At 39.8% G+C, this 1,796-nt stretch overlaps 1 protein-coding gene across 1 annotated transcript in view; it reads right to left on the bottom strand.

Moving 5' to 3' along the window:
• Positions 1–1,796, bottom strand: part of Sae1 (SUMO1 activating enzyme subunit 1) — a 63,133-nt gene that overhangs the window by 18,262 nt on the left and 43,075 nt on the right. The window contains exon 5 of the mRNA XM_023704624.1: positions 995–1,139. Within this exon, the coding sequence (XP_023560392.1) occupies positions 995–1,139 (145 nt within the window). The remainder of the gene's footprint in view (positions 1–994; positions 1,140–1,796) is intronic.

The raw sequence follows: 1,796 nt of genomic DNA on the forward strand, positions 1-1,796 counted from the left end.
TTTTTTTTTTTTTTTAAAGAATATGTTCTCTACTTGCATTTATTTACTGACAAAAGATTCACATTTATCTGGTTATGTAGCTGAATAATACTCCATTATATAAAAATACCACGTCTTCTTTATCCACTTTTTTTTTTTTCAATAATTTCATTGAGAATCAAATATCAATGATACAGTTTTACAACCACTTACTGGTACATTTTCAATAATTAATACTTTGCATATTGTTGTAATTTTTTTCTTTTCTTTTCTTTTTCTTTTTCTTTTTTTTTTTTGCAGAAGCAGAGACTGAACTCTGGCCCTTGTGCTTGTCAGGCAAGTGCTTATTCTACTGAGCTATCTCCCCACCCCTTTTTAATTTTATCTTCTTGAAACAGGTTTTGCTATGGAATTCAGCCTAATTGTGAACTTACTATGTAGTTTAGACTGGCCTCGAACTTGTGGCAGTCCTCTTGCTTCAGCTTCCTAGGTGCTGGGATTACAGGCCTGTGCTACCATACCCAGCCTGTTTGGAATTTTGTGTGTTTTTTTAATGTATGTTGTACAGGGTCTATAGGGTCTCACTACACAGATGGGACTTGTAGTGATTCTGTTTTCAGCCTCCCAAGTGCTGGGGTTACAGGCGTGCATCACCACGCCCAGTCTCAGTCTCAGTGCACCTTGGGTGTGGGGCCAGCACGGTGAGCCACTGGTTGATCGAACTTCAGTCCCTGTGTCTGCCTAAGCATGCACTTTAGTCTGCTGAGCTATTTGGCCAGTCCTCTGTCTTGAATTTTGGACCATATGAATGGAAGTATTGTTATATACTGTCAAAAACAGAACCTGTATCTCTTATTTTTCATATACTTTTATCCCAGAAAAGAGGCAGTGGGCTCAAGCTGGCAGGGTACTCTCACGATGCTGGGTCTCCATGAAGGATCTGCCTGAATCAAGGCAACCTTGGACACTGAAGCTTATCTGTCCAGGCTAAGCTTCAAGAAGTACTGAGACCAACCTGACAAAGTCGTCGGGAAGCAGGTCAGGACTCACACCCAGTGAGTCAAGCACATCATTTCGAATGTGAAGCAACAAGTCCGCATCTTCCCCATAGGTATCAGAACTAGGATCTCTTCCTTTATCTGTGCGGAATTTCAGGAGCACTGGGAACAGGGAAAAGAAAGGAGGTTATAAAGCTGGTTTTGGTATAATAAATGTTTATAGATACCAGTAACATCTTTTTTTTTTTTTGCGGAACTGGGGAACATCTTTCTTTTTGTGAGATAGGGTTTCAGTATGTAGTTCAGACTGGCCTCTAACTCAAGTGCTGGAATTATAGGCATGTACAACTATGCCTGGTTAATGTCATTCTTTTTTTAAATTTTTATTTATTTATTTACTTATTCCTTGCCAGACCTCAGAGTGATACGTCATTCTTTTTATAGGAAGCAGTACATTAATTAAAATGTGGCAAAAAAGAAAATCTAATGCACTTCATTTATCCAACAAATACAGTCAGAGAAACAACCAAATAAATTAGAAAATTAAGCTTGCTGTGAAGGTCTGATTTTATATAGGGTGGTGTCAGGTAAGGCTTCTCTGAGGATACTTTAATAAGTAAATGTGTATATGGGGGGAGCAGGGGCGTGGGGGAGAGGGAAGAAGAAAGGACAAAGGTCCAGACAACGGCCTAGAGGAGAGGTCAGGAGTGGGAGACATGCGTTCTAGGCATCTGTTCAAAGAGCTGCTTCAGCCAGAAAAGCTGGCTAAATTCTTAAGACCTAGGTCATTAAGACTATGTCAAGCCAGAAATGGACATT

The sequence above is a fragment of the Octodon degus genome, unplaced genomic scaffold (genome assembly GCF_000260255.1).
Source record: "Octodon degus isolate 3935 unplaced genomic scaffold, OctDeg1.0 scaffold00197, whole genome shotgun sequence".
In the NCBI taxonomy this organism is placed as follows: Eukaryota; Metazoa; Chordata; class Mammalia; order Rodentia; family Octodontidae; genus Octodon; species Octodon degus.